Genomic DNA, 22,463 nt, shown 5'->3' with positions numbered 1-22,463 from the left:
GATAATTCCTCCCAGATGGCCTTATTCATACTTGTGGAGATGCCTGCCAACACTTCCTCTGTAAGCCGCATAGTATATATGAACATTGCTCACAAATTCTACGTTTGTTTTTTTCTTTGGCTTTTCTTTTTTTTAAAGATCTCACAGCAGGCAATAATGCACACATAATGAACATTTTTAGGCAATCAGTGTGATTGGTGAAAGATGCATTAAATGTGTGCGGGTGGCTTAGAAATGTACTTTTTCTTTTATTTGTCCTCTGAGTTTGTTGCTTTAGTTAAAACATGAAAACAGCCCTGTTCAACCATAAACATCTGATATGGCACCGTGATTATATGAGCAACAGTATAACCGAGCACCACAAGTCTTTGCCTTGAAATTCAGTAATTTCAACATCCAGAGGTCACATGAAGGCTGACATGTTGTGTTTTCCCCAGCGACAAAACAGCCTGGATTACATTTTCTGTTCCCTGCAAAGAGAGGTCAAGTTCTTCCTGTTTTGGAAGTCTCAAGTTATCTTTGTAAGGGAAGAACGCTGAAAACATTTAGTTTTCAACATGTGTTCTTCCTGTGACCTCTGATAGTCCACTTTCTACCAATAAACATTCACTCAAGTCATATTAATAAGATGTTAACGCCAATACATACTTTAAAAGAAGTGTTTATTCTTCTAGATGCATGTTTGTGAGTGTGACTTCTCAGATATTTCCTTTATTGTGTAAGTGTGGCGATGTGTCTCAACACCACCGAGAATGAAAAGAAAAAAACTCCATCACAAGGCGGGTTTCCATTACAGATTTGCACAAAACAATTTTTTTTATCGACATTTTCCAAATGTCGATAAAACAAAATTGCGAGATGAATGTGTTTCCACTGAGTGATGTTATATGACTCCTCCTCTTGTGATAATATTCTATGAAGCATGGTGATGGCTGTTCACAACATAAGCAAGTTTATTTCTATTGCAGCCACCACACTCGCCATCATTATTTCCAATCGAAGGCGATGTAATCTGCGTGTTATGTGAGCGATAATGGAAAGGCAAGCCCCTTATACGTGGAAGCAGCCATGCATGAGGGATTTCTGGGAGGTGATAGTCCACAATTTCACAGAGGAATTTTGGATTCAAAACTTAAAGGTGATCTACTCAACTTTTAAAGACATATGCGATGCAATAACAGCTCTTGTAGCTCCTTCTGCATCACGTGGGAGCCAGTTCCTACTGACAAGCACATAGCCATAGCATCATGTGACCTAGAAAAGAAAAGAAAAAGTGTGTTCATTGCAGTTTTGTGAAAATATGGCTTTTTCCAATCGCCTGAAATATCACCTCATCTGAGCATAACTTTCTTTTTCCCGTTATCAACGTCTTTCCATTAGGAATTCCTTTCAATTTGTGCAATTTGAGTGTTAATGGAAACCCGCCTAATGACTCTGTTCAGGTCAAAGCAGCTCGATATTCCATATCAACACAATGATCCAGTCTCTGACTTCTGGAGAGAGTTTCCATTGTAGTCAAACATTGACCAAACCCGGGCTGCCCCCGTAAAAGTCATCAGTCAAAAAGCCCCTCAGTCAACTCTCATTTTGTCACTTAAATCACTGCACTTTTTTTAGCTGCATCATTGTACACAGAGGCAATGCAGGAGAACAGCATGGTAGGTTGTGAACTTTTCAAACCTTGTGTTAAAATGACCTCACCACAAAAGTAACTGTGATGGAAACAGGGAGCAGCAAGAGGCCGGGCAGCGTGACCGTCATTAAAGTTGGCTAAACTGCTTTTGAACCAGACACTGGCTAAAACTTGTCAAGAGTATGATGGCTGATTTCTCCATTAGTAGAGATGCTCCATAGTGCGATGTGATTTTAAAAGTAAAATGTGACTAGGTCGCACACTTTTACATTCTCTGACTTGTTGTTACTGTGTAAATCTGATGTTTTCCCATCATGGATGACGAACAAAAGCATTAAAATGTGGCTCTTACGGGTAAAACATTTAGTCTGTTTACATGGCAACGGTTCTTGCATGAAACGTTAAACTTTTATTGCAGTTTGGCTTTTTGTACACACAACAATGGCATTTTGGGGGCCTAAAAACATAAATTTTTTAAACCGGGTTCCAGAGTGTGATCTTTTTAAAATCACAACCCCTTCTGTCGCCTTGTAAACTGGCAAAGCGTTGATCCTGTGAAAACGGTGACGTCACGGTCGCACTTTGTGCATGCACGTGGTGCTCTTCTATAGTGTGTCATTACAAAGTTACACCACCAACTACTGGTCTGGCACGTATACTACAGGGCTAATACTGAACTGGGTAAATATAATGAGAAACAATCTCAGTTTTAACTCAGCATCAGTGAGACTTTGAGTTATGAAAGCTAAGAGTACCATCATCGAGACGTGCTTCCAGTATACACAACTTTAATATCATAATCAGAGCTGCATGTCACTGGAAATATTTTGAATCCAGTAAACATTTTCTTAGTGCATGTCCCAAAGCAGCACTGATTCTGTGTTTCTTTGTGTATTTGTTGTTCACAGTTTTTATAATGACCAGAAAAAACTGACATTGTAACGAGGTATGACATCAATACTTTGTATATTTTCTTTGTTAAAAGTAATCCACCATAAACTCTAAGTCCCTTTTTGTTCCTCCCTAAATGATTTCATTCTCTGCTCTGACACGACTGGTTGTTGTCAACTGGACACCAGTGAGAAGAACAACCGTGTGGAGAACATTCAAGTGTCCCTTGCCCCTCATTATGTATCACTCTAAAGGAATTACTGGACGCGCCCACCTCTTTGGAAAAGTACGGCCATTTGCTTAATTGAATTTTAACCTCTGACAGTTAAACTGCATGAGCACATGGAATGGTGTTTGTCCCAGAGAGGTTGGGAAAACAGTCCACCTCATTGACCTTCAGCGATGTCTTTTTGGATAAAGCGTGGATTCTCTCAAATGAGGCCTGACTGTGGTTTCACATTTTTCGCAGTAACACTGAACCGCCGAGGCACAATGTATCCAGCAGCGGGTCGCCATGCGTGCCACTTTGCTCCGTCGAGAGGAGAGAATGAAATGAAGTCACGGACAATGAACAGCGGTCTCTCTGAAAGGACTTGTGATCAAAGCGCTCCTCTAGAGCCTTTTTCCGTTTGTGTTGTTCCCTCTCCGAAGATGCCCACAAGCCAAACATCAGGTGCGATAATGTGTGAAAACCTCAGACTGATCTAAAGACGCTGACCGAGGATGTGCAGACACCGGATCCTCATAAACTGACACGATGTTGTGAAAACGGTGACGATATACGCTATCAGTGTCTGCAGTGGCGATAGGAAGTGTCATTGGATCCCTTCTCGCACAGGGTCCTGGCGACTTGTCAACCGTTGAAAAGGGAGTTGTCACGGTGATATATGGGTGTTGTAATCCCCGCAGTGAGAGCCCTGATGTTTACCCAACCCCATATTTCCTCCTCCTCAAAGGGCCCGGACCGGGAATCCTAAACCTGAGAAGAGATTAGCCGGCCTGGAAGAAAAGAGAGGCAGAGAAAGGAGAGGAGGTAGGGGAGGGAGGAAGAAAAGGAGCGGACTCTATAGGTCTATTCTCCTCTACCTGTTCAGATCTAGCTCTGAAAGGCAGACAGGTGAAACCAAACACGACCCAGAGAAGCTCTTGCTGTGACACTCGTGGAGTTGTACCCTCGCAGGGGTCAAGGGAGATCAGGGAGGACGTCTCTGTGGTTTCAGCACACTCCAACTTTTCTCAAGCTAAATCCAACAGTTGTTCTCTGCTGAAGAAACAATCCTCCTAAAAGGGAGCACAGCACTGAATGGAAAGAAATTTATGGGAAAGGTGTGGATCTGATTTATCTGACACTGATTTAATTTAACGGACCAGTTCACTCCTGTAGTGCTATTTATCAATCTGGATTATTTTGGTGTGAGTTGTAGAGTGATGGAGATATGGGCTGTAGAGATGTTTGCTGTCACTTCAATATAACGGAGCTAGATGGCACTTGGCTTGTGGTGCTCAAAGCGCCACAAAAAATTAGTTTGAAAAGCTCAAAGCAATGCCTCTTCCTAGAAATCATGACCCGGTTACACAAAATAATGCACAGACCTTGTTGTGAGCCATTTCCTACAGGAACTATTTTTTTTCTACTGAACTACAACCGTCAACCATATTTCAGCGCTGAGGGTAGCGTGTATCTACTGCTCAGTCATCTAGACCCACTGAGCTGGATAACGTAGAAGCTCATCTGAGGAGGACACCATTGATGTTTACATCTCACGCTGCCTTTTGCGTGGTGACACAGTTTGGGAAAAACTATTTGGCATTTACTTTGAGTTTTTAGTGTGGCCTAAGGCTTTATGACCTTTAGAGGTTGAAAAGCTGTGCTTTGGGGGAACTGTCATGTTGTCTGTCTTTATATGTTTGGTTAGAACGCATTAGATATTACACCACAAAAGACGTTGTCGTATGCGTCCCTGACCACCTCGACAAGTGGTTGGAGTGATCAGATCACAATGCGTCTTTGTGGTTGTTTATACTTGGATTTAGTTTTGTGCACTTGTGATCAGATCACCCAAAACGCATGTTAATACCAGGTGTGAAGAGGACCTGTAAGTGAAAAGACTGACCTGCTTGTGACACTAGGTGAAGTCAGGGGATCACCAAAGACAGCAGGATTCGTCCTTTTAGGGACCATTAATGTCTGTGCAACATTTCATAGCAATCCGTGGAATGATTGTTGAGATATTTCATTTTGTACCAAAGTGGCGGACCTACTGACATTTCCATCCCTTAAGCTTCAGCTAGCATGGCTATAAAGAGTGTTTAAGTGAAGCCAAAGTTTATAAAGTCATAAACAATCAGATTTCACTGCAAAGTTCCATAACTGAAATCTGCTACTTTAGTTAATTCCTTTTAAAATGAATTACGCACTCCTGGAGAATTTTCTAAATGAAGCGCCAAGGGAAAATTATTTCTCCAGAGGTCTTTGTCCACACTTCTGTCTCTCACAGTACATTCGTCAGGCGACATACGCAGCTTATCCTGCTCAGGGCAGACAGGTGAAACCCTACACAAGCAACTGAGCCTCTCGCTGTGACACCTATGTATTGGCACCATGGCGAGGTCAAGGGTGATTTAGGATGGCTGCTGTCTCAGCAAACTCTCAAGCTTTCTTTGCATTAATCCAACAATTGTTTTCAGATGAAAGAGCGCTGGAACCTTTAATACGCTCTGAGAGAACTATCGTCATTCCAGTATCTAAAAATGAGGACTTCTCTCCATTACGAGACAGATGTGATTACCAAAATTGCATGCATTAGCCTCTTTGGCAAGTCAACGTGGATTGACAGCAGAGGAGAAATTTTAAGTAAGGTGGAAAAAGCGCTCTTGATGCTGAGATACTGAACCGAATGAACACTAGATACATTAATCAAAACATTGCAGGGAGCAGCTCAGATAAGGAATGACGTGGCATTTCGTAAAGCTGTTTTCGGTTACCGCTACAACGTCTCTGGGAGGGCTGACGGATTTGGCGAGTCTTTTCGTTGATCCAGTGCACTTAGCGTCCAGCATCCACCCAGCCCCTTCACAGTTTTTCCCCTGTCGTTTGCCTAAGTGCTTGTCTTTTGTTCTGACAATTACGTCTTAAAACTTTATCTAAGATCCCCCTGGAAATGTGGATGAGAGCACTTGGCTCCCTGTGTGGAATCCTGACATCTCCATACAGACAGAAGCCCGCGGATGGCTCCCCTCCGCAGTGATGTATTTGTAGAGTGTTAGGGTCAGAGCTTTCGGGAGAGACTCGCACCGCCGCAACATGTGCAGGATATCAAGCTTGATCTTCCACGCTGAGAGAGCTCCAGATGTGTGTCGGTATGTGTGAAACTTGACCGCTGGAGTTTGGCTCAAGGAATTAGACATACCAAAGCGGTGTTTACTCAGCTTTGATTTCTTAGATTAAAAAGACCAGCGAGCGCGCTGTTTGGGCTGATACGACTTGACTCCGGCTCTTACAGGCAATTTGGAAACGACATTCCAGCAGAGAATTAGTGTTACAGAGCATACGTTCTTATGGAGGATTAACGTGAGCCAGCTCCTCACAATTAGTTTGTAAACATTCAATCACTCAGAGTAAGAGCAAAACATACGTGTGTGTTTGCTTTGCCACTTGGTTTTGAGCTGTCTCTGACCACCCACAGTAGTCCTGGTTTGAGTTTTCCTGCAGCTCTTCAGTTATGTCGTGGGTGAGCGCGGCTCTGTAGGGATTATGCTTTCATTTAACAGGCCTCATCAAAGATTGTTTTTGCGGCGCTCACCTTCCTGCTCTGCTTTTATTTGCAGGGACCTCTCGGTACACATGCTTGTCTGGTAGGGTGTGGTGGAAAATAGCTGTGGAATAGCACAAAGTGTATTCAGAGGAGGGAAAATACCACCAGATGCCCCAAAGTGCTGGTAAAAACTTCAGCTCAGGCTGGTAAATGTAGGTGTGCTCCTCCAGTCTTTCAGAGGATATCAACCTCTGCCACGCCTACACAATATCCAAATAATTCAATTATTTCATTAATAGAAACATTCGAAATCTGCAGATCTTCATTAAAATGGTAATAGACAATCATACTGTTTGGCAGACTTGACTTGTAGAAATCAAAAATGATGATGATTTAAGATTCATTGATTACCGTTTTATTATTGGTGGATAAAGTACCTGAAAGCTGTAATTGAGTAAAAGTACAGAAATCTTACAAGAAAATGACTTTGGTAGAAGTTAAATTCACATATAAGAATACTACTTGAGTAAAAGTCTTTAAGTATTCAATTTTGTTTGTACTCAAATAATGATATTAAATGCACTCAAGCACTGAAAGTATAAGTACAAGTACATGCTGTTAATAAATGGTGCCCAAAATTTTAGGAATTATGAAGTTTACACTATAAATACACTTGAAGAAAAACAAGGTCTTTTTTTTTACAACTTAAAGGATTTAATGAAGAAAAAAATCAAGTTTTTCATTCCCTTCCATTCCTTCATTTCTCTGTCTGTCCCCTCCTCCCTTTTCTCCCGATTTTGTAGTAACTAAAATGTGTGGGGGGATGTAGTGAGTAAAAGTGAAATTTGACAGATATATAAATATTCAAGTAAAGTACAGATACTCCCCAAAAATACATAAGTACTGTAACTAAGTAGTACTACTTCATGACATAACGCCTCTGTGTTTTAGAATCACATTGCAACCGTCTGAATTGGTGTCAAATTTTGAGGTGCCAAAAGATTTCTACCCCTATTTGTTTGTTGGCTCGTGTTTTCACAAAATTTTGGAGAACTAAACAGCCCTGACTCAGACTAAAAGCACAACTTAAGTGAAGGTAAAGACCAACCAAGTTGTCTTGAGGTCAGTCAGCTGGTAAAAAAAGTGAAAACGGCTGGCAAGTTTTAGGATTTGGGCCCCAATGCTAAAATCAAATTTCCTGCTCCGATGGAAACCCCAATTGGAAGTTTATAGTTATAAATAACCAGATTTCACGGCGGGACTCAAGAACTTAAATCTGGTCTTGTATTTAATGTCCTCAAATGAATCTCACAGTCCATGAGGTGTCATGCGAAAAAGATTTTTCCTCACAGTCTCTCGCCGCGGTCCCTTCTTGTTCTCACACTACATCTGTCAAGCCACACGGCCGGCTCTATCCCCCTGATGTTGAGTCTGCGGTACACCGATATTTTGACAGCAGTACAAAAACACAGTGTTGCACCTATGTTTGTATGCTTATGGCCTACTGCGATTACCATCTCGTGCTTGTATAAAGGATGGGAGTGAGGGCACTGAGCTTTGGCCAGGATGTGCACTGATGAAAACCTGGCCTGTAATAAATGTCTTGTTTTGTGAAATATTCCTGCACCTGCGTCTGACCTCAGATGGCCCGGGATCCAGACTGTGTTTGGCTTCTCCGGTTTGGTGTAAGTGATACAGTGTGATAAGTAAATGAGGCATCCGTGGAGGGTGTGTGCACTTTTGGGGCTCTCTCTCTCACCGCATGTGGGACATGGTATGTCCCAGTTCATAAATCCCACCCATGCCTTCATGCTTTCATACCTCCGCAACTAAAGAGCCATTGTTCTGCTTACTGTTTTGAGGTATGTCTTTCGGTGAGTCGAATTCAAACAAAGTCATCTCTCAGCAGAGCTTGTTTGAAAAGTTTTCACTGAGGGGATGCAGTGGAAATACAGACCCCCTTTGGTGTCCCTTTCTTAGCAAGATTTGCCTTCTCTGAAGAGCAGAAAGAGAAGTCGAACATTAGACATGACTAACAAACTGCGATGTTTGCCCAATGGACGCCCCTAGACAGGATATTTTGGAAACCCGTGTTGAAAGAGCTTTATCAGTGTACCGTGAAAGAGTTGTGTGGCAGCAATTGTTCTCTGAATGAGTACTGAAAGGCAGAGCATCAATACAAAAGTTTGCTTTTTCTAAGGCTGGAAAGTCTCACAAAAGCAGGGTGGGATACAGACTTATTCATTTTCCTACATTATGATCCCTTTCAGATGAAGTGAGGCAGAGTGGGAACGACACGGGTATCTAAAGTACAGACATTCAGGCAGTGACACTAAATACCTCGCCGAGATTCAATAAAACACGTTCCCAAAAGTAAGAAATAATTCCCATGTCACTGTCATCTCTGTCAACCTCAGCTCTCAGTCTCTCAGCTGGGATCTAAACTGTTTTTATATTTATGGCTGAACTTTCGGTGTAAGCGTGATGTATACTCTCAGGGTTGTTTAGATCCAAAGCTCAGCAGTAAATATTAAAACTGACTGGATCGAAGTGTTTGGAGGTTTCCTCTCGTGGACTTAGAACAGTTTGGCAGAGTTATTGTTCCTTTGTTATATACTGTTCTGCAGTCAGTATCTGGCTCCTATCGAAAGTGGAAAGTAAACAAATACGTTTTCTGAAATACTGTTCTAAAGTCTTTTTCCCCTTTTCTCTTTCAACTCATTGAAAGCACCAAAATCTCCAAAACAAAATAAGTTTTCAAGAAGCAAAACGACGCTTTAGCCACCATTCTTCATAATGAGTACTTTAAATAAGAATAAAAGAACATTTCTAAGTTTAGAACTTAGTTTTATGCATTTTTTAGATTTTCCTCGCTTTATCTTCTCTACATTCCTTTTATATGTTCTTTCTAAACGTGTTCCTTCTATTTTTCTTTCTTGAACGAATTTGAAATCATGAAGAAAAAATCATCATGCACATAATGCATCTTTTACGTCATAATCCTGTGCTTATGCTTGTATAAAACTTTCAAGGGCCTTGAGGCCAGTTGTACAGTGCCAGTTCTCATTCCGAAGTTGTCAAATACTGCTGTTTTTGGGGTGTAACATCCCGATGCCAAAAGCCCTTTGGCGTCGGTATGATACACCACTAGCTTGCGTCAGGGGAAAATGCAGCTGGACAACGCCGTTCACAGTGGAATTATACACTGGCGGCCAGCCGGACGGCACACAGCCATATGACACGCAGACGGTCAGTCTTTGCACGCGGACAGATGGAACCCGTTGTGTCTGCATGATACACTTCAACTGCGTCAGGTTGAATCACTGCCTGTGATGACATAAAATAAGGAGCATAAAGTCCCCTATAAAGTGGGTGGGCAGGAGGGGCAGTGGACGGATCCAACAAACCTCGGACTTCCATGCAGGAGTCCGGTGTTTGCTTCCCGTCTGAATTTGATGTTTTTTTCGACACCTTATCATGTGTCCTTTTACCTAATTCTAACCATCCATGCCTGCATGTGCTTTTGGTTTAGTCCCGGCTTTGGCTGCCATGTGTTTTTGTTGCCTAAACATATCCATGTGCAGCGTAATCCCACCATGTGCTTGTGTTACTAATACAACTTCCCCTTCTCTTGATTGATCTGAATCCACAAATGTTCTCCCAAACTACAGAAAAATAAAAGTTTTCAACTAACAGGAAACTCTTAACACTCTTAATCACAATTACTGCTTTAACTCATGATATTTGAGGATATATTTAATGTTTTTCCTTTTTTACATCCCATGTTTAATCAAATTGACCCGCTGGTTTTGCAGTCATGCTGTGCAGCTAAACATCATCCAAACCCACAAATCTTTATTTCAAAGTTTAGATGGAGAACATTTCCAACGTTTCCAAAGATACCAAACATGTCAGACTGAATTTAGAGGGAAATGGGTATAAAATGATGCACAAGACATTTAGAATATTTCCAGCTATAAAATCTTGGAGTCTTGGGTTTGAAAATTTCCCTCATATAACTTCAGTCAAAATCTGTAAAGAATCTATGTGATACTGTCATGCAGACTGGAATATCCCATCTTTAACCTTAGAGCTGCTTAAGGGGAAATAAAAGGGGGCAATAGATGATAAGGAATTAAGGACTTTTTCTTGTTATAGTGTGTTTTCTCTCTGTGGCAACACTACATTTCCTAAAGTCATTCTGCCACCATTCTTCATTGTGTTGAATGAGTCTCTGCAGCGCCTTAAAGGTTTAAATTTGTAGCTCTAATCAGATTTTTGGACCAGCCAGTAATTGGACCTGTTACCCTCCTCTGTCTTTGCAGTTTAGCCTTGAGCTACTGCCTGTCTTCAATGATACACAGAGGGGAGTGAGGGCAGCAGGACCACAATACCCACTCAGGGACGAGCTGTCAGAAGCCCTGAAACTCTATCCTCTCTCACACCAAAGCGCTGGGTGTTTTTAGCAGTATTGTATCACTGGGATTCTACACGCAGGTCATTTGGGGAGAGTTTTTCCGAGAAATTACTTCATCTATTAAAGGGCAGAAGTCGCAGTAATGCTCAGTGAGGTTCATGTTATGAGGGTTCAGCTTTTAAGACTCCCACAGTGGAGAATGCTGCCCGTTCTTATTGCTAGTAATGATACTGCCCTCAAGTGGATGCTCCAACTATTAGGACTTGCATGTCACAGACAGAAATACAGTGACAGTAAAAGAGGCCATAAAAACTTTCTAAATGTTCTTGGCCACCTTGGTTATGGTAGCTGGTGTGACTCTAACAACTCTTTCCAGTTCTCTTGGCTCGCGCTCAAGCTTTTCCATAAGCTGTTTTTCAATTAGGACTCAGTGCTCTTGGCATTTCATGAAGGGAGCAGAAGTGGAAGCTCTCAGCAGCAGCAGCAGCAGCAGCAGCAGCAGCAGCAGCAGCAGCAGCAGCAGCAGAGGCAGCAGAGGCAGCAGCAGTCCTCGGGGCTGAGGATGGCGACAGAATGACAGAAGCATACAAATTGTCACTGTTAAAGGTCCTAATTGCCTGAAACCTTTAAGCTTCAAAGCAAGCTCTTCTTGTGTGGCAGAAATGCTGCTGTGCTCCTCTCACATGGAAAGGTTGATCGCATCTGTGGCATTTAAGAGTAGAGAGAGAGGATTGCTTATTGTGTGGTCCACTGATGCCCCCCCCCACCCCACCCCCTCTTGCTCCGCGTTTCAAAGACCTGTCGCCTCACGGCTTGTCAAAATCCTCCCTTTAAACAGTAAGCAAAAAATAGAAGCTAATGATTGAAGTTCCATTCCATAAACTTGTGGTCAGAGTTTGGAATAACAAGGCTGTTGCATGTGTTTGTGTGCTCATACACATGGGAGTGATTGAGAGCATTTTGCTTTCAGTTACTGCCCAGTCAGATGGTTATATATTGCACTGTTTATGCATTAAAACAATGCTGTCACTTAATTTCATAATATGACCTGTCACTTGGACTGTAATCTGGGTTTTTGGTGCATGAAGACAAACTGAAAAGCCCTAAAGCATGGAAACTCAGCTTGCTTTGCTTGGGGGCCACTTTTGCAAAATGACACGAGGTCAGGGGCCAGTCACAGAAGCCCTATGCATGTTTGCTAGGATTTTAGGACATTTTTAGGATTTTAGGAAGTATCTGAGTTTTTAGCAAATTTCAAAGATTTAAGGACATTTCTCCAATTTTACCATGTTTCGGGGATTTTAGGAAGTATGAAGGATTTTGGGACGTCTTGGATTTAAGGATGTTTCTGGGATTTTTGGATATGTCTCTGATTTTAGGACATTTCTAGTATTTTAGCATGTTTACAAGATTTTAAGACATTTCTAGGGTTTTAGGACATTTTGGGGGTTTTAGAAGATTTCTAAGTGTCACGATGTTTCTAGGAGTGTAGTATATATTTCTAGGATTTTAGGATGTTTCTGGGATTTTAAGACATTTTTAGTATTTAAGGACATTTCTAGGATTTTGGGACGTTTTCTAGAATTTTGGGACATTAGAGGCTTAGCGAGGACCTCTGACGGGGTTGCAGGGCATCCTTTACTGGCATTTTTTTTAAATCAAGCACTATTTGGCTGCTGTTTTATGCACTGTGGCACCTTATGCATACTAAAAGTACAAAAACAATTCCCCATGTGAATCATTTTATTTTATTATGAGGGCCAGATATGGCCTGCGGGCCGTAAGTTGAGCATCACTGCCCAAAAGTCTCCAGACTTCTCTCCAACTATGACTTGTATTTCGTGGTATTTGCCCCTTGATACCAGTTCATGTATTGTATTCTAGCAGTCTCTATTTTTACATGTGAAATCTGTCAAGAGAAACTATATAAATGCCATCGAGGCCACCAAGGGATTGGACGCGCCATGTGATCGATGTAGCAGAGGCTCTGGGGGAAAAAGAAGTGTTGTGTTTCAAAATGTAAATGTGTCGCTCTTCCATTAAACATGGCATACATTACCGGTGATTCCACTAATGCGAATAAATGATGATACTTTTGGCCTGGAAATCCTTTAAGTGAGGATTTGTGGCAGTTAATCATTATGAAGTGGAAAGTGAGGTTCCCTTATGTCTAATAATAGTCAAGTGAATCTCGTAAAAATGGGCACTTTTAGAACAGAATCAAATAAAATACCCTCCTGCGACTGCACTCAGACTTTGGCGCATGAAGAACTTTCTGTCTCTGGAACATATGAAGATTAATCCCACACTGTAAACAGGTGAGGAGCGCCTATTAGCTCAAATAGCTCCATCAATCAGACTAATCTGCTTGTGGTTTCCATCTCGAAGGCTCAGTTACGCCTTTGCTTCAGGTTTTATCTCATGTCTGTCCAAACACCCACAACTCCAGCTCTGTTTGTCTCAGCGCTGCCACAGAGAGAAATATTCAGCCCCGAGCGCTCGCTTGCTGGTTTCTCCATCTCCAGATTCTGCTGGAAGAGACACTGGGATGGAGACAGTGGAAACGCTGGAGGACACAGGCTGTGATGATGATGATGAAGATCTGGAGACATGCAAATCCCTCCAGGATCACATTCCAGGGTGCACATGTACGAGTACAAACACACGATGAAGTGTCTGTCTTTCGTATGTGTGCATCATAGAAATAGAATCAGAGTAGAACGGACATTGAACTGTTTGCAGCGGTTACTGGCCTTCAAAAGACAGAGGTGATTGTTGGTAGTTGTTATGGTGACAACACACAGCATTTTGGTCTTTTCTCAAACCTATTTTCCTTATCAAACAGAAAAATACAACAGTACATCAATCCAGCTCTCTTTCTAAGACAATAGCTAAGTGTGCAGCCAGCACCTGTGTGTATGTGTGTGTAAAGAGTGTGGTAGCGACAATGACTGTATATGAAGATGGACAACATGTCTCTACTTCCTCCCTATGTATAAAAATGAAGCAGTAGACAATTATGATTGTCCATTTTTGTTTTGTTTTGTTTTGTTTTGTCACATTCAACATCATAGCCAGGTCTGAAGCAGGTTAGTAAACAGTAGAAAGCAGCATGGAGGTCAGAGAAAATATTCTAGTGGTTACTTCTTTTTTCATGGCAATAAAAGAAACTGTTACATGAATGTTTTAAAAGTATTGAATTGCTTTTTTGATAATGTAAAGTTACTACAAAGGTGGAGCACTCAGATGAAACGAGTATCCAATAAAGATAATGTACTTCTCACAAATACGAGTATCACTAAGCACTGTACCTGACTCTGAATTATGCCAGTCGAATCTGATTGGGCTTTTCAATACAAATATTCAACAACTTATTTTGTTTTCATACAAATTTGAACAGGCTTTGCAGGACGCTCAGCGTGACAGCAACAATCATGTCAGCTAGTGAAAAATGTAGCTGTGCATTTTCTGCCGACACTAGATATTAAGAAAAAGGCAGAGAGTCTGTGATAATAAGTTGCTGTGAGCTGTAACCTCACCACTTTCAAGCTGAAGGTCTCTCCTTCTCTGTGCCACTGCCTGCATGTCCACAGCTCCAAAGAGTAGCGTAAAAATCAAGAGCACTCACTCTGCAGTAAAATCTGACACCGACTCGCAAAAAAACCCCAAAAAAACAAACGCTCGCCTTGAAGCAGTCTCAGGTCAACTGGGGGTGGTGAACCAATATTTCAAATCCCTGACTTACAAAGGGTAGCCCTTGTATCATCCAAGTAAAATGTGTCAATATCTGTACTCCTGATGAAGGGCAAATCCTCATTTTGGTAACTATGCTCAATCTCTTATTCTTGTAATTGAAAATAATCTAAACCTGAATACTGAGATTATGTAAAAAGTTGGTAGTGATTTAGTTGATTGAACAGATACAGAAAACCTCAATTCAGTGAGTTTGCAACAACTCTGTTTGTTTATATGGAAGTAAGCCGGCTACAAGTGTTACAATGGCAACAATAAACATAAAACTAGACGCCAATCTGACCGTCCTGCGATGCTTAATTGCATAGGAATGTCTGTTCTACCCTGATTCTATTTCTATGGCGTGCCTGCTCTCTGATGTGTCTCAACACATGTATTCCCTCTCATGGATGTTTGCGTGCCCATAACAATGAGCCAGCAAGCTGCTCATTAGCGAGCGGCTTTATTCCTCCTGGATGGTCCTCAGTGGAAAGAGGAGACACGAGCTGAGCGCAGCGCCACCCCCGCCAACAGCAGCAGAGTCCGGGTCAGGAGAGGTACCAGCTCACGTCTGTCAAGACTTACTGGAGAGAACTCTTTCCTGAGTGGCGATCAATCAGACTAAAGTCATATAGATTTCAGCCTGAAAGCACTTAGATATGCAAATGTCTGCGGAGCTTCAGAGTTTGTTGCTGCCGAGTAATCCGACCCTTTGTCGTGCTTTTTTCTCGACCACATTTGAAGCCTGAGTGGCAGTTGTGACTACTTAAAGCTGTGCCACGAGTCAATGAAGAGCTCAAGTCGTATTTGTGTTCCACTGTGCAAGCAACTACTTGATTTAATAATGCTGTTTTATGAAGCATGATTCATATTTCAAAGGCCGCATATCTGGAGTGGAAATAATTCAGCGCGAGGGCTTAGACGGTCTTAAAACTTTGATCCTCCTTGGTGATCTTGACTTGCTTTTTCTTATTTTCTTGTGTGCAAACTTAAGTGTTTTTTTCTTGTTCTGCCTCTAAGAAAACAGACCTCTAAAATAGAGTCATTAGCTGTGGTTTGATGGCTGTAGCTGTCTTCAATATGCCCGAGACACCCGGCGTTCTTTCCCATCGTCCTCGTCAATGCGCTTGGGTGGTAATCGACCGACGATCATCACATTTATCATCCCCCCATGGCCTTTTTGGCTCCTCCAAAACACATGTAACATCTCAAATACTTTCCGTGTGAACATGTAATAGCTTTTAGATAACAGTCGGAGGAATGCTTTCATCTGATTTTGTACAGCATAAACAATAAAAACATGCAATTAGATTTTACTTTGATTTCTCACCCCGAGCTCCTGACTGATCACTCCTGAATCTTTGCATATTCTCGAGGATGTGTGGACAACGTAATGCTGTCAGCAGCTTTGTGTTGACTGCTTTCAGATGTACTGGCCCATCTCATCGCCTCAGATTTGTGATTAAACCACAGAACAATGACTTGTGTACATCGTAAAGAAAAACAGGAATGCCTCACTGTTTTGTCTTGTGATTCTCCAAAGATTTGGCCGATTTTAAATCTAAAAGCATATTAAGAAAAGACCGTAGACACAGAACGCTGGAGCTCATTCAGAGCTTTTTTTTTCGTGTTGCTTTAATCAATAAGGAAGCTGGAGTCGCTGATCTGTAATCCAGTTCCTCCGTCAGTCAGTTTGGTGTGGAAAATCCATGTCATCTGACTCCCCCCTCCGCTGGTTCTGATTAGGGAGGAGTGCTCCGGGAGTTCTGGATGCCGGGTCTCTCGCTCCCATTAACCACGGTCAGGCCTGATTCCACGCTCATCGCTCTCACACCTCGTCACATTCCCGGCCAATTCCTGCGCAGGCTGTGCTCCGAGGAGCTGGCCGGTGGATTCAGGCTGTAAGACGGAGGAAGCACAGAGTGATAGAAAGTTCATTTTTCTCCCGTCGATCGTACCAAATGTGTTAAACTGCTGACACATAGTTGTGATGAAAAATGCATTTGGTGTCCAGATCTGAAGACATGTTAAATGGGATCACAAATCATTGCTATTTGTCATTTCAGTGGGATATATTTTTAATATATTTTTATGTTCCTCCCTGTGGACATTACAAGCTTTGTGAAAAGCCCTCCTAAATTATTTTATTTCCCTTTAAGCTAACCTGCCTTTTGAGAGACGGCTGGTAAAATGGATTATGGACCCAAAGCAGAAAGTGTCAGATTGGATGTTAAAATAAAAACGTCAGATCCAATGCTGTTTTAAAGGATCCTAACGATTTATGGCACCTTGGATACAGTTTTCGCAGGTTTTAGGCGTTTGTTTTTGTCTTTTTGATATCATGTTACACGCCAAAGTAAAAGGCCTTTTTCACTGCAGACGTTTTGACGTCTCAAAGCAGGAAAGGCAAAAGGCTTCATTCCAATTCTGTGGTGCAGCTCTAGGCGTCTGGTGTTGTTCATCCTGGCTCACTGTCGTGGCTTACTGTAGCAACAAAATGGAACAGAGCCATTGTTAATATCATTAGTTACACCTGCTCTTTTCCTGTTATGAGCAGTCAGAGTGACGGCTGCAAAAAATAGTTTTTCTGAGATCCAAGACGACAGAGACAAGTTTCAAAGAAAGAGGAAAAAAATTAATCGACAGTTATTACTCAAACTGTCCAATGAAAACATCCCTCGCAGCTCACAATAGTTATAGTTTTGCCCCGCCGTGTCCCGGATGCTGTCGAGTTTACGGTAAAATGGCATCTGTGTCTCGCTTTGAACAGGATTTAGTTTAGACTCCAGGCAAAATTACAGGAGATTGTGTGTGTTACATTTTCCAAATCCCTTAGTCTATTTTCTCCTTAAACATATTGAAAATAAGAATTAAAAAATATGAAAGCTATTGTTACAAGCCAAACAAAATTTTGTTAGAAAGAAATAAAGGTCTGATCTTATATTTTGGCCCGAAACTTATAGCTTTAAAGGGAAAGTTTGGATCTTTTAAAGTGGGGTTATATGAGCTACTTATCCACGCTCATTATATGACCAACCAACACGTCCGCATCCCAACTCGTCACATCGTGCCGCTCTGCCAGTGACCCTCTGCGTCTACTTTACTACTTTACCTTCTGCATCAGCTGTTTACACTTTGTTTACGCTTTACTGCATTATTTGCAAGAAGAAAAAGCTTGAGAGGCATAGCAACAGTAACTAAGGGGGTTGGACTTAGCAAAGAAGCAGTTACTATGATGAAAATAAAGTTATTTAGCCAAAAGATTCAGAGACCAAAACTGTGAAAATAAGATCCCAAAAAAAGGGAAAGAGAGTGAAAGACACACATCCTCTAACTTATTTTGTAAGTGTATTTTTGTGTATTTGAATGTAGAGTTAAAGTATGTGAAACCAAAATGTGTCCCAGGCCTTTTTCCTCTCTCTCTCTCTCTTCTCTGTGGTTATGTGTCCTTCTTTATGTTCTTGGTGGTTTATACTGTATCTTTACAAGTTTTCAGAAATGAAAATCTTTTCTATACTTTCTCCCTCATGCATGTTGCTACATCAAAAGCTCTGTCAAAAGCCTTATTAAAGTCCACGATCCATTTATGAAAAAGTCCAGGTAGAGCGTGGAGCATAAATCTGTGTGAGGAACGAGCCGGTGGTTAAAACAAAGCAAAGCTGCTGTGAACTGCGGAGCCTTTGAAAGATGGAAAACAGGTCATTCTCAGGCCTCATCGAGAAACTAAATCAAAGTAGGGAGTCGCTGCAGCCTCAGGAACAGAGTCAGGGGAGTGAAAACCATTAAAAGTGCATTGTGCAGGCGGTCTGCAGAGAAGAAAAAAAAACGTAGAAAAAAGAGATAGAGAAGAGAGGAATCACCAAAGCAAAACAACCACAACAGTGGAGTTCACGTTTAAAAGAAACAGACTGAGAGAATGAGAACATGTTCAGGCTCCTTTTGTCTAACGTGTGGTTTAGCGTCGCTCTGTCTAATATCATGCACCATATAAATCTCAAAGTGGGCCTTATTGGTTCACAAGCTTCAGAGGAATTGACGTTAACACAAATTTGTGAAAAAAAAAGTTAATTCTGTGGCATTTTTTTTTCTTCCCCCTACTTTAGAAAATTGCTTCCGTCTGTTGATTTGAACGTAAAATAACACGCGAGTCACGAAAAAAATCCTTCATCAGATCTTGTGATTCTTACAATCAAATTAAATGTGGTGGATTCAGTGAGAGCTGAGCTTGTTTGACCTCACACGGGGAAGTTTCTCTCACGAGGAGCATCGTTGTGGGATCGTCAGAATCCAGGATATTTTTACGAGTGTCGTCATTTCTGAGGAAAATGGGAGCTGACTTTAAAATTTGGAAACTGGCTTTTTACTGTTTGTCAGAGACGTTCATGCAGCTCAGAGCGAAACTACAAAAGGAAAGGCCTTTGCCTCAGGGCCTTTGCTTGTAACAGAGTATTTCTGAAGTAAAAGTACTTCCTCCACCGCTGCGGCACATCATCGGTGTTGTAACTTCTGTTTCTTTTGCCATCACTACAAGTGGAACAGCATGGTTAAATTTTGTTTCCCGCTAGTTTGAACTGGTTTGCTAACACTAACTGGATGCTGCTGGCAGTCCCGCTGGTGGACAAACATTCGGATGACTCAGACTCAGAGTCGTGACTAGTGGGAGAGAAGTTAAATGTGAACAAATGTGAATCTGCGTGGGGATGTCTCTGTTTGTTATTGCAGGATCTTCTACTACTGAGCTCACGTAATGAGTGTCTGTCTGTAATTTTGTGTTGTTTAACGGATGACCACCTGTCTCTCCTCCTCCTCCTCTGTTTCTCAGGACGCAGAGCGTTGGGAGAAGTCGGTGTTGAGGGCCGCTGAGATCACGTCAGCCCTGATCCGTGAGAGGAGCCCCGCCCTGGTGGGACAGCTTCTGCAGGCGTGAAGGGAAGCAGTACCAACAGAAAATCCCCTCAGTGACTCATGAACACAACAGAGATCAGACAGTCGCTTTATCAAATACAGCAAAGTGTGAGGGAAACGCCCACATTTAAGTACTGGGGACCCCGAAGACTTACCAACTCAAAAAAACAATCATCCAAATAGAAGCAGAAGTTTGGCTCAAGCTCTAGAAGCACTGACTCCTACACATCCCATAATGCAACTCAGTAATGCTCTCCACCCTTGCCTGGTACAAATATACATCTTTCAATGTAACTCCATTTTAATGCAGACTTTGCTGAAAATTCAGCTGTGGCAGCAAGAAACCTCAATTCCACCAAGCAGGCTGGTTATTTCAGTTATTCACACGTTAGGACGGTTATTTCTGCATTTCCAGTGTCAAAATTAACTGTTCCACCCCAGCTCATACGGATCTAAAACTGAAAGTTGCTGCTAGAAACACAGCAGTCCGTTGACTGGTCGAGAGGGAATCAACACTACGATACGATACAAACCCGCTCTTTTTCAGTAGCAACACTAGGTGGGTTTCCAATCACATCTGCTCAAAACTTAGGCAATATTTTAGAAATGTCGATAGATTACTATTGCAAGATGATTGTGTTTCCACTGAGTGATGGTATGCAACGTCTTCTCTCACGATAACGCTCCAGTAACCATGGCGATGGATGTTTAAAATATTAGCAGGTTTATTTCGATTGCAGCCACCGCACTTTTTGTCATTATTTTCAATCAAAGGCCACATAGATGCGTTTAATGAGCGATAATGGAAAGGCGAGGGAGCGGCAACATGTAAGGGATTTTTGAGAGCTGATAGTCCACGATTTCACAGAGGAATATTGGATTCAAACCATCTGGATGATCCACTCAACTTTCTCAGAGTTATATGATGCCATAACAGCTCTTACAGCTCCTGCTGCATCATGAGGGAGCCAGTTCATACTGACAAGCACACGGCCATAGCATCATGTGACCTAAAGTGTTTCCATTGCAGTTTTGTGAAATACGGCTTTTTTCAAATCCCTTGAAATACCACATCATGCGAGCATTTGGACTTTGTTGCGATAAATGGCGTATTTTATATTCAAAGCTTAATTTTGGTTAATGGAAACATGCCTACAGACTCTAAACACTCCAGCCTGTTGTTTTTTTTTATCCTGAAAATACAGCGTAACTCTGTTATGTGGACAATCAGCGAGATTTAGAGGTTCCTCTGTACCGTCTGTGAAGAGGATGTACAGCGAGAGCTGGATGGAGGAGTACCATGTGGTAACAACGCCGCCTGCGTTTAGGAGTACTGTGTGTGGTGGAAACGCAAAACAGATCTATGGATTAGTAACATTTTTGGTACGGTTCAAAGGGTACAATACAAAAGTATTTGGTGGAAAAATGGCCAAAGTGTATGTTTTATGGATGTCAAAAACGCTTCTAAAATCACTGTGGGGATCGCCTGAAAAACACACTCTGACCACACCAACGCAGTGCTCAGGTTTGCGGTGGCGCTAATGGCGTAGCATGCTTTTTAAAAAGTAATAACACTGATATACCTACCAGATAACTTTATTTACCCCCATCTAATCAGTGCATATGCATTTTTCAGAAGTTAACTCTCAAATGTTCTTGCTTTGGGGACACGGTGATGCACACTGCAACACACGTACAGAAAAGCATTAAAAATTCAACACACGGGCTTTAAGATGAGACTGTCTTTGAGGAAATTGTCCATCCTCTACTCGACTCGAGAAATATTGCTTTACGATCTCAAGAAAGGGGATAGATTTGTTTTTCAGGTCGCAGTGCGACGACCTGAACGTCTGCAGGTGACTGACGAGTGTTTTGGGTGTTTTTGATCACAGTTAAAGTGCTGTATTGTGTCGTAACCATTTCTTTTAGCACTGGAAAAAGCTGCTCAGGACTGGAACTGTAACCAGATGCTGCTTATATTTTTGTACTCCATCAAAACTGCTTATATAGCATAATAATAAAGATGTTTTTTTTCATATTCTGCTTTATCTGCTAGCACTAATTTGTCTGTCTGCGACGTCGTGCTTCAGTGAAACTCTTAATGAAGCGGCTCAGCTCTGAGGAGGCTCCTGTTTCCTGCAGAGAACCGGCTCCAACATCACCAGAGCCCGCGGCGGTTTTACTGCACGGAGGCCGACGATGGGGAGAGAAAGAGATGATGTCACTCAGGTAGATTTATGTCATACTTTACTACATACACAGAGAGGCGGGGTCACTAGAGGTCATCAGGTTTTGATATGTGTTTAACCCCCGTCTGAGCTCAAGCAGAAAAAGATTCTCACTTTTTGATTTGTTGGACGGTCGAGTTGTGAAGACATTTTTTTGTAACAAATATTGTGTTTTAACCCTCTGAAATGTGGACTGACACCAGTTGTCTTGTGCTGCGTTCACATGCTTTTCACATGCATGTAAACCTCTGAATCCAGATAAAATTGGTTTGATTACTTCTGAAAACATGGCTAAAAAAGCAATGAGCAACTTAGCAAGAAATATCCCAAAAACTGCAGGAAATTAGGGAAAATTACCTGAATATTTGTTTAAAGTGAGAAGATATTAAAAGATAATAAAAAGTGAAAAATGTTAAGAAAATGGTATTTAGCATTATTAATATTTTATTTTTTATATTAATTTCTATAATATATATACTAATCTGATTCACTGAGTCCACTGTCAGACAATTGACTCATAACTTTTTTTTAAAATTCTTAACCTATATAAGATATTATTAAGAAAGGTAACAAGCATTTCCTTGTGACAGCTTCTGATATCTTAAATCCTGATCTCTGTTTCAGTCTCACGTGAATATATTTTCATTTTTCAAGGCTGTTTTTTTGTTTTTGTTTTGGTGCAAACATTTTGACCCAGCAGGAAAAAATCAGAGGTGTTACTGATGACACCAACGATGTCCCTGTTCCATAAAGGGGTCCCAGTGCGGGTGACAGTGAGCCAGCATGCAGGATACATTCAACATGAAATCGTTTCCTCGTCTGCAGATCACCTGAGCTCTCACCTGTCTGCACAGCTGAGCCTCGTTTCCCCAAACAGCCTCCACACATAAACTCTGACGCAG

At 41.7% G+C, this 22,463-nt stretch overlaps 1 protein-coding gene across 1 annotated transcript in view; it reads left to right on the top strand.

The window, feature by feature from the left end:
• Positions 1-21,371, top strand: part of crppa (CDP-L-ribitol pyrophosphorylase A) — a 54,699-nt gene extending 33,328 nt beyond the window's left edge. Inside the window, exon 10 of the mRNA XM_042490192.2 lies at positions 19,251-21,371. Coding sequence (XP_042346126.2) covers positions 19,251-19,355 — 105 coding nt within the window. The 3' untranslated portion in view covers positions 19,356-21,371. The remainder of the gene's footprint in view (positions 1-19,250) is intronic.
• The last annotated feature ends 1,092 nt before the right edge of the window (positions 21,372-22,463 follow it).

This window comes from Plectropomus leopardus, chromosome 11 (assembly GCF_026936395.1).
Source record: "Plectropomus leopardus strain MGB_pleo_1.0 chromosome 11, ASM2693639v1, whole genome shotgun sequence".
Taxonomy (NCBI): Eukaryota; Metazoa; Chordata; class Actinopteri; order Perciformes; family Serranidae; genus Plectropomus; species Plectropomus leopardus.
The sequence above is the reverse complement of the archived record's forward strand: the minus strand, read 5'-3'. Positions and strand labels throughout refer to the sequence as shown.